The 15677-nt window shown below is 40.2% G+C and overlaps 1 protein-coding gene across 2 annotated transcripts in view; it reads right to left on the bottom strand.

The window, feature by feature from the left end:
* Positions 1-15677, bottom strand: part of FAM102B (family with sequence similarity 102 member B) — a 108412-nt gene that overhangs the window by 10113 nt on the left and 82622 nt on the right. For both annotated transcript variants that reach the window (XM_032609196.1, XM_032609203.1), the window contains exons 6-10: positions 5227-5330; positions 1502-1597; positions 1186-1375; positions 959-1086; positions 99-168 (exon numbers count right to left, since the gene is read on the bottom strand). In XM_032609196.1, coding sequence (XP_032465087.1) covers positions 99-168; positions 959-1086; positions 1186-1375; positions 1502-1597; positions 5227-5330 — 588 coding nt within the window. The remainder of the gene's footprint in view (positions 1-98; positions 169-958; positions 1087-1185; positions 1376-1501; positions 1598-5226; positions 5331-15677) is intronic.

Genomic DNA, 15677 nt, shown 5'->3' with positions numbered 1-15677 from the left:
AATGCGAACTTTGTAACCTTCATCTTCTACTCATGAGCATTTAAAAGAAAAAGTCAGTCTATTCTTTATTTTAGTGAGATACTCTTTGGACTACATACCTGTTTGGAAGATGATGACTGCCAAAGGTTGTACTTCCCCCAGGACCCACAAATAACCTCAGTCCTTCTTCTGCAATATACATTTACAATATTTGTTATAGGTACAATTATTAGATTGTCAAATAATATTCATATTATAATAAATTCACATTTTACATTCAGTTTTGTTAAAGAAATAAAAACTTAAAAAAGAACTACATACATGTTTTAAAACAGGCAGTTTAAAAGATATCCTAATAGTTACTTCTTGTTAACTTTCTTAAAGCCCAGTAAAGAAGACAGCTGTTCCTACAAACTTCCTCAAGCAGGGTTTAATTATTTTTCTTTACAACCAGTTACATAATGAAACTAAGTCCATTGTTAACTGCTCTCTATTCACACCAGCATGAATAATTATAACTTTCAAATTGGTGGCACGTAAATTTTCAGTTTCAGTGAAAATGCTAAGGAGGGAATGAGGCATTCTGTTACTCACTATCATTTTAAGATCACCACCTAACCTTCCAAATTGCAATAGTGACTTGAGGTACTCATGCCCAGTTATGATAAAGCAGATGTAGATATCTGTTATAACGTATATAATCATGGCAGACATTGATGCATAGTTAAAAAATACAATAAAAGCTTTCTTTAAAATTGATATTTTTAAACTAAAGTTAATTCTTTTCCAAATTTAATATCCATTAAACTAAACTATCCAAGAAATAAAAAGTTATCTTCAGATTTTTATGGGTGTGAAATTTATTTTACAAATACCGAACACTCAGTATCATAATGTACTGACTCTTTACTGCTGACCACATTGATTATACAAACCCGGGTCATATACATCCATATATACTTAATGGTTATCTACACACCTTCTGCACTGGAATCTAGGCTGAAGTCTTGACTTTGTAATATTTTCTCCACAATATCATCTGCATCCACTCTGGTGTCATCAACTCGCTTCAGCTGAGATTCTACAGAATCTTGTTTCACTGGGCATCTTTGAAAATAATTTTTTAAAATTTCCTTTTTTATTATGTTATGAAAAAAAAGTGTTTTTTTTTTCTTTTTTCCGTTTAAACTGAGACCAAAATGATACCTGTTGAGTGTTTCCGAAGCTGTATCTTCTTTATCAGCTGTATCAAGACTTGGTCCAGCTATCTTTTGCTCAATTTCATCACATGGCTCTAGAATACTTTCAATTCCTGTTGATGTACTTCCCACGGAGGTATTTCTCCTGTGGCAGAACTCAGAGAAACTAGATGACCGGGAGTGGCAAGAGCTATACCCTGTCAGAGAAAATCACTCTGGATGTAACACTAGTATCAAACACACTGCAACCAAACATTCTCCTCCCGCACCATAGCAATTCCAAGTCCCTTCAGAGCAATTCAACTTCACTCTTAGCCTCTTACCTGATACTTTTGACTGCTGGCTTGCATAGCTTGATGTTCTAGAATGTCCACAGGCACCAAGTTCATCTGGAACAGAGGCACTCTTTGCTGAGAGATCTGCAATATGTCATAACATAATGTTACTATTACTGTCAACAAGTCAATGGTCAATTTGTATTCAAATCTACGTATTTTAGAAACTAAGTTCATTATCAAGTTACAGAGTGAAAGAAATCCCTTTAAATCAGTACAATGTAAACAACTGTGCTGCAAGAAATACTGTGCAAAGAACTTAAATACCTCAGTTTACTGGAGTGCTATAGTACTTTTCATAAGATTTAATAGCACTCTATCTTAAATAAAACTATTTCAGTTTTTATATTTAGTATTTCTCTTATAAAAAGAAGTCAGGTGGATTCTTATAAATTCTCACAAAATTGCCAGGTTTTTGGGTGGTTTTTGCGGAAATCTTGCTCCCCAAATCCATCACGACAGTAGACACTTTGTTACTTTTGCATTAGTGATGCTGGTGCTAGGCTATAATTTGGACAAATGTCTGTGGTTTAAATCAACACAGCGTGTGATGTAGCACTGAGAATAAGGTTCTTCAGAAATTGATTCTAGTATTCAGTTTCAAAGTCAATGCACAAAAAAAGCAGCGTCAAAGCTATTTCTATTATTTGCCTAATAATGTGCATATTCCAGATGCCAATTATGTATTTCCAGAACTAGGCTTCTTCCACAGAATGCAGAAGGGTGACCATTTTCATTAGGGTGAAATATTTGGAAACTAGAACTGTTTTTCACTTAGAGGCAAAAGGAAACCAACTGAATAACACAGCAATTATAGCAGCAGTTCTATAAATGATATTGAACACAGATAGGCCAACGAATGCTGCCAAATAAGTAAGCTACTGGAGCGACCTGGCCCTTCTGCAAAGGGTTTCTCATTTCTGGACAGACTGTAAGGTACAAATCCAAACCAGCATCCCTAGTCCTGCTTGACAGTGGTCCTAAGCCCAAATGTTTGGCTACAGCAAATTCTGAACTAAAAGAGTTGGTTCATATCAAGAGTTATACACTTTACTCCTAGCATTGGCTCAGATCTTAATAGTTTTTTTTTTTAGATGTTGGGGGTAGGAGTTTATTAATTAATTTATTTTTGCTGCATTGGGTCTTTGTTTCTGTGCGAGAGCTTTCTCTAGTTGTGGCAAGCGGGGGCCACTCTTCATCGTAGTGCGCGGGCCTCTCACTATCGCGGTCTCTCTTGTTGCAGAGCACAGGCTCCAGACACGCAGGCTCAGTAGTTGTGGCTCACGGGCCTAGTTGCTCCGCGGCACATGGGATCCTCCCAGACCAGGGCTCGAACCCGTGTCCCCTGCATTAGCAGGCAGATTCTCAACCACTGCACCACCAGGGAAGCCCGGCTAAGATCCTAATTCATCCATTTATTTATTGGTTTTCAAAATGTATTCATTCAATAATTATTTATTAAGCTCTTACCAGGTCAGTGCCCAATACTGTACAAGATATAGGGGTACAAAATAAATAAGATAAAATATATGCTTCACAGTTTAGAGTAGAAGCAGTTATAATACAACGTGGCAAGTACCAAAACACAAGCACCAAAAAGAAGCTATCAAGAGCTCCAAAGGACAAATGCATCAAACACTACTTGGTAATGACGGAACAACCTCATAAAGGAGGTTAACTCCAGGTCTTTAACAATGCATAGGAATTTCTCGGCTAGACTAGGCAGGGAAACGCATGCCTTGTCTGTAGGAAAGCAAACAGTTTGGTAAAGTTGGCATATAGGGTAGTGGTGTAGATGACTGAAGGAAAGAGAGAGATGAGCAGATGCCTGCTAATGAAGGACCTTCTCCTATGGGTTTAAGGAAGGAAATAATTCAATGGCTTTAAGAAAGGGTGTGGCTTGACCAGATTGACATTTTGGGAAGATCACTTTGGCAGCAGGATGAACAGGGGGTGCAGGAGTGAAGATTTTCATAATAATTCAGCTGAGATATGTTGGGCAGACACAAATGACAGTACTTAATTACTAACTAGAAGTGTGTGCCAGGATAACTGCAACAGAAAATACAGGGGGAAGAGTTAAGAAGACGACATGCTGGGTATGTGGAATTTGAGACACCTAAGGACACCCATTCACTACTCATGGAATTTCTACTGTGTCCCTGGCCATTATGCTGTTGATACAAAGAAAAATTAAGACCTGATCACGAAGAAATTAGAAGCTTGCTGAGAAAAAAAGATAAACAGATGGGTTTCAGTCTAATGTGACATAAAGTGGACCTTTCCAAAAAGCATTTGGAAATATGTGCCTGTGGTCAGGACGGAGGCCTGGAGGCAACACGAATTTGTAAATCAAACATATTAACTCATATTTACATGATCACATTTACATTTATGTGATAGTTAAATCCCAGGTACAGATGCCATCACCCAGGGAAAGTGAGTGGAGGGAACCAAATCCTGGACGGTATCGATATTTTAACAGGAAGGTGGAAGAAGATAAAGAAGCCTCTGAGAAGCTAGGGAAAAGAGGTGGGAGCCAAGGCAAGAGAAAGCTTCCAGAAAGAATAAATGGCCAATTTATTCAGATGAGAGCAGAAAAAATGCCCACAGGATTTGACAGTCATGTTCTTGGAGACATCATCAAGAGAGGGCAGAATGTAGAAGCCAGACCACACATGAGTTTAGGAATAAATGGGCAGTATATTCTTCCTAGAAGTTTGGCTATAACTTGCTCCCCTGAGTCTGAGAGAAAGAGGGCGGGGGATGGTGGGGGAAGGAGAGTGTGAGCCTATGGGAGAGCAGTACATGGAGAAGGATGTAGGGCTAATGAGTGTTTGGTTTCCAACATGAGAAAGAATTCATAATATTTAAATACTGATGACAAGGAGCTAATGCAAGAGTTAAAAGTACACAAAGGATTCACTGATCCCAAATCAGGAAATTTGAGAATCCTTATTACGCATAAGAAATCTTATCTTTGCAATCTGAAAAGTGGTGAAAATGTTAACCACATCACTACACCTTTCTTTTCATTCTTTCAAATAATAACCCTGGTCACATGGCGTGGGAGAAAAAAGGAAGCTCATAAATGCTTTTTCCCCAGCCAACTTGACATTCCCCCACCTGCTTTTAGCTTGGGGAGCAGCCTATGACTGGGCGTTTGCCTGGAGAAGTGGCCCCCAAGGTGTGGCCTGGGCCCAGCAGCAGGAACAGCAGCATCACCTGGGAACTTAGTCATGCAGTTTTCAGGCCCCAACCTAGATGTACTTAATCAAAACCTCTGGCTGCAGTGTCAGCAATCTATGGTTTAACAAGCCACCAGGTGATGCTGATGTGCACTAATGTTTGGGAACCAATGAAAGAGGGTATGTGATTCATGGAAGAGAAGCACCACCTGAGAGATGACTGGCCGAAGCTGCTGGGCATGTGGAACGGGAACAATCCTGTCATGTCCTGTCATTTCTGTGGGGAGTAGAGGCATACAATGGTGGGGGTGGGAGTGTCACTGCAACATTTAGCTTTTAACTGGTCAGAGGATAACACACCCTTTAGACAAAATGAAAAATTGCATAATTGAAACTGCTGATAATTATTGGCCCATTTCAAGTTATATATACCCACAGAATTTTAAATCTGGGAGGGACTTGGGGAAACTTTTAGGGTAGTACTGTTTCTTATCAACTGAAAAACCAGTAAGCGACAATCCATACCTGCTATCCCAAGATGAATTTTGAGAGTCTCTCCACCTTTTCTATCTTCTTCCAGAGATTCAGATTCACCAGCAATTGGTATAGACATTGATGTAGAAGGAGGCCTGTCAATAAACATTTCTAAGGGTCAGAACTTGATTTCTGGTGAATCTGAAAGTTCGAAATATTGTTAAGAGATTGGTTGCGTAGTTACTACACAGCCTTAGTAAGGTGCCAGGTGATGTTGCCTCCTTGAGGATGGAAGTGACAAAAATCAACAAATAATGTATGAACATCCTCAAAACTTGAATAAAATTCACTGGGGAAAAACGGGTTTTTACACAACAAAAAAAGTGAGACCAGAAAGGGCACTGCTTTGGGAAAAGAGAGGAGGTATGTTCTCAGCAGTGTCGGTGGAGGGCGCTTCGTCAGCTCTACTCTCAGGCCAGGCAGGGATGTTTCTGTGAGACGGAGGTGGTGGCACAAGCCCATTGGCAGCTGAGGCTGGAGGGGATACCTCATGCCTCCGGCTCCGGTGCCTAAGATCTCTTGTTGGCTCCATTAACTTAAATTATCCATGATTTTATCTTCTTCCTTCTTCCCTGTAAACAGTCCACCTGCCCCAGGGAGAGTCTATAAAGAGCCCCAGTTGTTTAGATTTGATATTTTGGGCTGGATTCTCTGGGAGTAGATGATAGATAGACTTTCACTGGCTCATTCAAGGCTCCCATCTCCATGTAGAAGGTGTGAAGCAGGGAGGGGCAAGACTGAGTTCTAAGAACTTCTTTTTTTTTTTTTTTTAACAGGACATCCTTAATATTTTGAGTTGGTTACTGAGAGGAAAATCACATCTTCCTAGAGACTATCCGATACTTGGTCACCTGAAATAAAACAGGAAGGCAATTGAAGGGGGATCATGAAGTTGATCCATTATGTGGCAATTCTTAAAATCTTACTGTATTAGTTCAATACAGGTCCTTGGGAATATAGACACTTAAGACTGCCATTAAACCTATTTAGTTGATAGATTATTCCTATCCCAGGGTTTCCTAAATTTCAAAACTACATATCCTACTGGAATATGCAGGATATTTATCCTGCAAGTTTTTGTCCAACTAAACTCATACTCTTTCCCCAAATCTGTTTTCTTCCTATATTCCCCTTCTCTGTGAATGCCATTATAATCCAAAAGTCACCAAAACTAGAATCCTAGATATTGCCTCTGTCTCCACACAAAAACTATTAGAACAAATAAATGAATTCAAAGGTAGCAGGATACAAGATTAATATACAGAAATCAGTTGCATTTCTTTACACTAACAACGAAATACAGGAAAGAGAAAGTGAAAAAAAAATCCCGTTTAAAACTGGCTAAAAAGAAAAACAATAAAAACAACCCTAGGAATAAATTTAACTAAAGAGGTGAACGACTTATATGCTGAAAACTATAAACACTGATAAAGGAAACTGAAGATGATTCAAAGAAATGGAAAGACATCTCATGCCCTTGGATTGGAAGAATATTGTTAAGATGGCCATACTACCCAAAGCGATCTACAGATTTAAAGCAATCCCTATCAAAATACCCATGATATTTTCTTTCTTTTTTTTTTTTTTTTCCTTGCTGTACGCGGGCCTCTCACTGTTGTGGCCTCTCCCGTTGCGGAGCACAGGCTCCGGACGCGCAGGCTCAGCGGCCATGGCTCACGGGCCCAGCCGCTTCGCGGCATGTGGGATCCTCCCGGACCGGGGCACAAACCCGTGTCCCCCGCATCGGCAGGCGGACTCTCAACAACTGCGCCACCAGGGAAGCCCTCTTTCTTTTTTTTAATGTATTTTTTTAAAAGTTAATTTTTTTGAATTTTATTTATTTTATACAGTAGGTTCTTATTAGTTATCTATTTTATACATATTAGTGTATATATGTCAATCCCAATTTCCCATTTCATCCCACCACCACCCACCCTGCTTTCCCCGCTTGGTGTCCATATGTCTGTTCTCTACATCTGTGTCTCTATTTCTGCCTTGCAAACCAGTTCATCTGTGACATTTTTCTAGATTCCACATATATGCGTTAATATATATTTGTTTTTCTCTTTCTGACTTACTTCACTCTGTATGACAGTCTCTAGGTCCATCCATGTCTCTACAAATGACCCAATTTCGCTCCTTTTTATGGCTGAGTAATATTCCATTGTATATATGTACCACATCTTCTTTATCCATTTGTCTGTCGATGGGCATTTAGTTTGCTTCCATGACCTGGCTATTGCAAATAGTGCTGCAGTGAACACTGGGGTGCATGTGTCTTTTTGAATTATGAGTTTCTCTGGGTATATGCCCAGTAGTGGGATTGCTGGGTCATATGGCAGTTCTATTTTTAGTTTTTTAAGGAACCTCCATACTGTTCTCCATAGTGGCTGTATCAATTTACATTCCCACCAACAGTGCAAGAGGGTTCCCTTTTCTGCATTGGGTCTTTGTTGCTGTGCACAGGCTTTCTGTAGTTGTGGTGAGCAGGGGCTACTCTTTGTTGTGGTGTACAGGCTTCTCATTGCAGTGGCTCCTCTTGTTGCAGAGCATGGGCTCTAGGTGTGTGGGCTTCAGTAGTTGTGGCATGGGCTCAGCAGTTGTGGCTTGCAGGCTCTAGAGCACAGGCTCAGTGGCTGTGCTGCATGGGCTTAGTTGCTCTGCAGCATGTGGGATATTCCTGGACCAGGGTTAGAACCTATGTCCCCTGCATTGGAAAGCAGATTCTTAACCACTGCACCACCAGGGAAGTCCCACCCATGACATTTTCCACAGAACTAGAACAAATGCTCCTAAAATTTATATGGAACCACAAAGACCCAGAATTGCCAAAGTGATCCTGTGAAAAAAGAACAAAGGTGAAGGCATAACCCTTCCAGACTTCAGACTATACTACAAAGCTATAGTAATCAAAACAGTGTGGTATTGGCACAAAAATAGATATACAGATTTAATGGAACGGAATGGAGAGCCAGAAATAAACCCACACACTTATAGTCAATTAACCTATGACAAAGGAGACAACAACATATGATGGAGAAAAGGCAGTCCCTTCAAAAAGTGGTGTTGGGAAAGCTGGACAGCTACATGTAATCAATGAAATTAGAATACTGCCTCACACCATACACAAAAATAAACTCAAAATGGTTTAAAGACCTAAATATAAGACATGATGCCATAAAACTCCTAGAAGAGAACATAGGCAAAACATTCTCTGACTTAATAAGCACCCCAAAGTTCATAGCAGCACTATTCACAATAGCCAAGACATGGGAACAACCCAAGTGCCCATCAACAGATGACTGGCTTAAGAAGACGTGGTGTACATATACATATACATACATACATATATATATATATATAAAATGGAAAATTACTCAGCCATAAAAATGAAATACTGCCATATGCAGCAATATGGATGAACTTGGAGAACATTACACTTAATGAAGTAAGTCAGACAAAGACTAACATTATATCATTTAAATGTGGAGTCAAAAAAATAATACAATGAATCTATATACAAAACAGAAAGAGACTCACAGACATAGAAAACAAATTTATGGTTACCAAAGGGGAAAGGGAGGGATAAATTAGGAGTATGGGATTAACAGACACAAACTACTATACATTAAATAGATATGCATCAAGAATTTATTGTATAGCACAGGGAATTATATACAATATCTAATAATAACCTATAATGGAAAATAATATGAAAAAAATACATAACTGAAGCACTCTGCTGTATACCTGAAACTAACACAATATTGTAAATCAATTATACTTTGATAAAAAAAAAAAAAGGAGTTCCTTGGTGGCCTAGTGGTTAGGATTTCACGCTTTCACTGCCATGGCCCTGCAAGCCGCATGGCATGGACCACACACACACAAAAAAAAAAGTCACCAAAACTAGAATTCTAGATATTGCCTCTGTCTCCTTCCTATTCACTTTTCTTCATATCCAATCAATTTCCACACCCCGCAGATTCTCTCTTAACATTTTTTTTTTTTTTTTTTTTTGCAGTACGCAGGCCTCTCACTGTTGTGGCCTCTCCCGTTGCGGAGCACAGGCTCAGCGGCCATGGCTCATGGGCCCAGCCGCTCCACGGCATGTGGGATCATCCCGGACCGGGGCACGAACCCATGTCCCCTGCATCGGCAGGTGGACTCTCAACCACTGTGCCACCAGGGAAGCCCTCTCTCTTAATATCTTTCCTATTCATGATCTCTTCTCTGCCTCCACCAATCAATTGAGTTTGGCCTTTGTACCTGGATGAGTGCAAGAGTCTCCTAGCTAGTCTGCCTACCTCTATTCCATGCTACTCTTACTGTGGTCTTTCTGAATGTGCATATGAACATGTTACTGTCTGATTTAAAACACTTCAATAGTAGGGGACCTTAAAGATGGCAGAGGAGTAAGACATGGAGATCACCTTTCTCTCCACAAATACATCAGAAATACATCTACACGTGGAACAACTCCTACAGAACACCTACTGAACGCTGGCAGAAGACCTCAGACCTCCCAAAAGGCAAGAAACTCCCCACGTACTGGGTAGGGCAAAAGAAAAAAGAAAAAACAGAGACAAAAGAATAGGGACAGGACCTGCACCAGGGGGAAGGAGCTGTGAAGGAAGAAAAGTTTCCACACACTAGGAAGCCCCTTAGCGGGTGGAGACTGCGGGTGGCAGAGGGGGAAAGCTTCAGCGCCACGGAGGAAAGCGCAGCAACAGGGGTGCGGAGGGCAAAGCGGAGAGATTCCCGCACAGAGGATCGGTGCCGACCAGCACTCACCAGCCTGAGAGGCTTGTCTGCTCACCTGCTGGGACGGGAGGGGGCTGGGAGCTGAGGCTTGGGCTTTGGAGGTCAGGTCCCAGGGAGAGGACTGGGGTTGGCTGCGTCAACACAGCCTGAATGGGGCTAGTGCACCACAGCTAGCCGGGAGGGAGTCTGGGATAAAGTCTGGACCTGCAGAAGAGGCAAGAGACCATTGTTTCAGGGTGCACGAGGAGAGGGGATTCCTTCCCTGTCTGCCCACAGAAGGCAGAGCACCGCCTAAATGAGCTTCAGAGATGGGCGTGAGCCATGGCTATCAGCTCGGACAACAGAGACAAGCATGAAATGCTAATGCTGCTGCTGCAGCCACCAAGAAGCCTGTGTGTAAGCGCAGGTCACTATCCACACACCCCCCACCCCAGGAGCCTGTGCAACACGCCACTGCCAGGAACCTGTGAGAACACAAGGCGCACCTCAGGCTGCTGAAACATCATACTTGCCTCTGCCTCCACAAGCTCGCCCCGCATTCCAATTATAACTACCATAAGCCTCCCTCCCCCCAGCCTGAGTGAGCCAGAGCCCCCTAATCAGCTGCTCCTTTAACCCCATCCTGTCTGGGCTGGAACAGATGCCCGAGGGCGGCCTACACACAGAGGTGGGCCAGAACCAAAGCTGAACCCCAGGAGCTGTGTGAACAAAGAAGAGAAAGGGAAATCTCCTCCAGCAGCCTCAGGAGCAGTGGATTAAATCCCCACAATCAATTTGATGCACCCTGCATCAAACCTTAATAGACAATGAATCATCCCAAAATTGAGGCAGTGGACTTTGGGAGCAACTGTAGATTTGGGGTCTGCTGTCTGCGACTGATTTTTATGTTTATCTTACTGTAGTTTTTAGTGCTTGTTATCATTGGTGGATTTGTTTATTGGTTTGGTTGCTCTTTCTTTTTTTTCATTATTATTATTTTAAAAATACTTTTATTTTAATAATTTTCTTTTCTTTCTTTTTTTCTCCCTTTCTTCTGAGCCGTGTGGCTGACAGGGTCTTGGTGTTCCGCCTTGGTGTCAGGCCTGAGCCTCTGAGGTGGGAGAGCTGATTTCAGGATATGGGATCACCAGAGACCTCCCAGCCCCACGTAATATCAATCAGTGAGAGCTCTCCCAAAGATCTCTGTCTCAATGCTAAGACCCAGCTCCACCCAATGGCCGGTAAGTTCCAGTGCTGGATGTCCCATGCAAATCAACTAGCAAGACAGGAACACAACCCCACCCATTAGCAGAGAGGCTGCCTAAAATCATACTAAGTTCACAGACATCAGAAAACACATCACCAGACGTGGCCCTGCCTACCAGAAAGACAAGATACAGACCCACCTACCAGAACACAGGCACCCGTCCCCTCCACCAGGAAGCTTACACAACTCACTGAATCAACCTCACCCACTGGGGGCAGAGACCAAAAACGAAAGGAACTACGAACCTGCAGCATGCAAAAAGGAAACCCCAAACATGGTAAGGTAAAGAAAATGAGAAGACAGAAAAACACACAGCAGATGAAGGAGCAAGATAAAAACCCACCAGATCAAACAAATGAAGAGGAAATAGGCAGTCTACCTGAAAAAGAATTCAGAGTAATGATAGTAAAGATGATCCGAAATCTTGGAAATAGAATAAATACCAGAAACGTTTAACAAGGACCTAGAAGAACTAGAAGAACTAAAGAGCAAACAAACAGTGATGAACAACGCAATAAATGAAATTAAAAATTCACTAGAAGGAATCAATAGCAGAATAACTGAGGCAGCAGAATGGAAAAGTGACCTGGAAGATAAAATAGTAGAAATAACTACTGCACAGCAGAATAAAGAAAAAAGAATGAAAAGAACTGAGGACACTCTCAGAGACCACTGGGACAAATTAAATGCACCAACATTTGATTTATAAGTGTCCCAGAAGAACAAGAGAAAAAGAAACGGTCTGAGAAACTATTTGAAGAGATTATAGTTGAAAATTTCCCTAACATAGGAAAGGAAATAGTCAATCAAGTCCAGGAAGTGCAGAGAGTTCCATACAGGATAACTGCAAGGAGAAACATGCCAAGACATATAAAAATTAAACTATCAAAAATTAAATACAAAGAAAAAATATTAAAAGCAGCAAGGGAAAAGCAACAAATAACATACAAGGGAATCCCCATAAGGTGAACAGCTGATCTTTCAGCAGAAACTCTGCAAGCCGGAAGGGAGTGGCAGGACACATTTAAAGTGATGAAAGGGCACTATGAGGAACAGTATGGAGGTTCCTTAGAAATCTAACAATAAAACTACCATACGACCCAGCAATCCCACTACTGGGCATATACTCTAAGAAAATCATAATTCAAAAAGAGTCATGGCCCACAATGTTCACTGCAGCTCTATTTACAATAGTCAGGACATGGAAGCAACCTAAGTGTCCATCGACAGAAGAATGGATAAATCAGAACTGGCACATATATACAATGGAATATTACTCAGCCATAAAAAGAAACGAAATTGAGTTATTTGTAGTGAGGTGGATGGACCTAGAGACTGTCATAGAGAGTGAAGTAAGTCAGAAAGAGAAAAACAAATACCGAAGGCTAACACATATATATGGAATCTAAAAAAAAAAAAGGGTTCTGAAGAACCTAGGGGCAGGACAGGAATAAAGCCACAGACTTAGAGAATGGACCTGAGGACACGGGGAAGGAGAAAGGTAAGCTGGGACGAAGTGAGAGAGTGGCATGGACATATATACACTACCAAATGTAAAACAGATAGCTAGTGGGAAGCAGCTGCATAGCACAAGATCAGCTCGGTTCTTTGTGTCCACCTAGAGGGGTAGAATAGGGAGGGTGGGAGGGAGACATATGAGGGAGGGGATATGGGGATATATGTATATGTACAGCTGATTCACTTTGTTACATAGCAGAAACTAACACACCATTGTAAAGCAATTACACTTCAATAAAGAGGTTAAAAAACTAAAGTGATGAAACCAACATTACCCAGCAAGGATCTCATTCAGATTCAACGGAAAAATTAACACCTTTACAGACAAGCAAAAGTTAAGAGAATTCAGCACCACCAAACCAGCTTTACAACAAACGCTAAAGGAACTTCTCTAGGCAGGAAACACAAGAGAAGGAAAAGACTACAATAACAAACCCAAAACAATTAAGAAATGGATATAGGAACATACATATTGATAACTACCTTAAATGTAAATGGATTCAATGCTCCAACCAAAAGACATAGACTGGCGGAATGGATACAAAAACAAGGCCCATATATATGTTGTCTACAACAGACTCACTTCAGACCTAGGGACACATACAGACTGAAATTGAGGGGTAGGAAAAAGATATTCTATACAAATAGAAATCAAAAGAAAGCTGGAGTAGCAATTTTCATATCAGACAATATAGACTTTAAAATAAAGACTATTACAAGAGACAAAGAAGGACACTACATAATGATCAAGGGATCAATCCAAGAAGAAGATATAACAATTGTAAATATTTATGCAACAAACATAGGAGCACCTCAATACAGAAGGCAAATGCTAACAGCCATAAAAGGGGAAATCGACAGTAACATAATAATAGTGGGAACTTTAACACCCCACTATCATCAATGGACAGAACATCAAAATGAAAATAAATAAGGAAACACAAGCTTTAAATGACACATTAAACAAGATGGACTTCATTGATATTTACAAGACATTACATCCAAAAACAACAGAATACACTGTCTTCTCAAGTGCTCATGAACATTCTCCAGGATAGATCAAATCCTGGGTCACAAATCAAACCTCAGTAAATTTAAGAAAACTGAAATCATATCAAGTAACTTTTCCAACCACAACACTATGAGACTAGACACTAGATATCAATTACAAGGAAAAAAATGTTAAAAATTACAAACACATGGAGGCTAAATAATATGCTACTAAATAACCAAGAGATTACTGAAGAAATCAAAGAGGAAACCAAAAAATACCTAAAAAAAAATGACAATGAAAACACGACAACCCAAAACCTATGGGATGCAGCAATAGCAGTCCTAAGAGGGAAATTTAGAGCAAAACCATCCTACTTCAAGAAACAAAAAAAATCTCAAATAAACAACCTAACCTTACACCTAAAGAAATTAGAGAAAGAAGAACAAGAAAACCCCAATGTTAGCAGAAGGAAAGAAATCATAAAGATCAGATCAGAAATAAATGAAAAAGATATGAAGGAAACAATAGCAAACATCAATAAAACTGAAAGCTTGTTCTTTGAGAAGACAGACAGAAATAATAAACCATTAGCCAGACTCATCAAGAAAAAACGGGAGAAGACTCAAATCAATAGAACTAGAAATGGAAAAGGAGAAGTAACAGCTGACACTGCAGAAACACAAAGGATCATGAGAGATTACTACAAGCAACTATATGCCAATAAAATGGACAACCTGGAAGAAACGGACAAATTCTTAGAAAAGTACAACCTTCTGAGACTGAACCAGGAAGAAACAGAAAATATTAAAAGACCAATCACAAGCACTGAAATTGAAACTGTGATTAAAAATCTTCCAACAAACAAAAGCCCAGGACCAGATGGCTTCACTGGCAAATTCTATCAAACACTTAGAGAAGAGCTAACACCTTTCCTTCTCAAACTCTTCCAAAATACAGCAGAGGGAGGAACAGTCCCAAACTCATTCTATGAGACCACGATCACCCTGATAACCAAACCAGACAAAGATGTCACAAAAAAAGAAAATTCCAGGCCAATATCACTGATGAACACAGATGCAAAAATCCTCAACAAAATACTAGCAAACAGAATCCAACAGCACATTAAAAGGATCATACCCCACAATCAAGTGGGGTTTATGCTAGGAATGCAAGGATTCTTCAATATATGCAAAGCAATCAATACACCATATTAACAAACTGAAGGATAAAAAACATATGATAATCTCAATTGATTCAGGAAAAACTTTTGACAAAATTCAACACTCATTTATGATAAAAACTCTCCAGAAAGTAGGCATAGAGGGAACCTACCTCAACATAATAAAGGCCATATATGACAAACCCACAGCCAACATTGTTCTCAATGGTGAAAAACTGAAACCATTTCATCTAAGATCAGAAACAAGACAAGGCTGCCTACTCTCACCAGTATTATTCAACATGGTTTTGGAAGTTTTGGCCATAGCAATCAGAGAAGAAAAAGAAATAAAAGGAATCCAAATCGGAGAATAAGAAGTAAAACTGTCCCTGTTTGCAGATGACATAATACTATACATAGAGAATGCTGAAGATGATACCAGAAAACTACTAGAGCTAATCAATGAATCTGGTAAAGTTGCAGGATACAAAATCAATGCACAGAAATCTCTTGCATTCCTATACACTAATGATGAAAAATCTGAAAGAGAAATTAAGGAAACACTCGCATTTACCACTGCAACGAAAAGAATAAGATACCTAGGAATAAACCTACCTAAGGAGACAAAAGACCTGCATGTAGAAAACTATAAGATACTGATGAAAGAAATTAAAGATGATACAAACAGATGGAGAGATATACCATGTTCTTGGACTGGAAGAATAAACATTGTGAAAAACACTATACTACCCAAAGCAATC

Source organism: Phocoena sinus, chromosome 1 (assembly GCF_008692025.1).
Source record: "Phocoena sinus isolate mPhoSin1 chromosome 1, mPhoSin1.pri, whole genome shotgun sequence".
Lineage (NCBI taxonomy): Eukaryota > Metazoa > Chordata > Mammalia > Artiodactyla > Phocoenidae > Phocoena > Phocoena sinus.
This window is presented reverse-complemented; position numbering and strand designations above follow the sequence as displayed.